At 57.1% G+C, this 245-nt stretch overlaps 1 protein-coding gene across 1 annotated transcript in view; it reads right to left on the minus strand.

The window, feature by feature from the left end:
• Positions 1-180, minus strand: part of EMH_0041810 (uncharacterized protein) — a gene marked incomplete at both ends in the record, with an annotated part of 1,242 nt that extends 1,062 nt beyond the window's left edge. The window contains one exon of the mRNA XM_013495668.1: positions 1-180. Within this exon, the coding sequence (XP_013351122.1) occupies positions 1-180 (180 nt within the window).
• Between the last annotated feature and the right edge of the window lie 65 nt (positions 181-245).

Genomic DNA, 245 nt, shown 5'->3' on the forward strand with positions numbered 1-245 from the left:
TGCTGCTGCTGCTGCTGCTGCTGCTGCTGCTGCTGCTGCAGGAGCAGCAGCAGGAGCAGCATCAGCAGCACAATCATTCGCAGATATTCTGCGCGTGCTGCACTGTTGCTGCTGCTGCTGCTGCTGCTGCTGCTGCTGCTGCTCTGAGCTGCCTGGTCTGTCTTCAATAGAATTCAGCATAAACGGCTCATTTTGCTGCTGCTGCTGCTGCTGCTGCTGCTGCTGCTGCTGCTGCTGTTTGTACT

This window comes from Eimeria mitis, genomic scaffold, assembly GCF_000499745.2.
Source record: "Eimeria mitis Houghton genomic scaffold, Emh_scaff1687, whole genome shotgun sequence".
NCBI classification, from domain to species: domain Eukaryota; phylum Apicomplexa; class Conoidasida; order Eucoccidiorida; family Eimeriidae; genus Eimeria; species Eimeria mitis.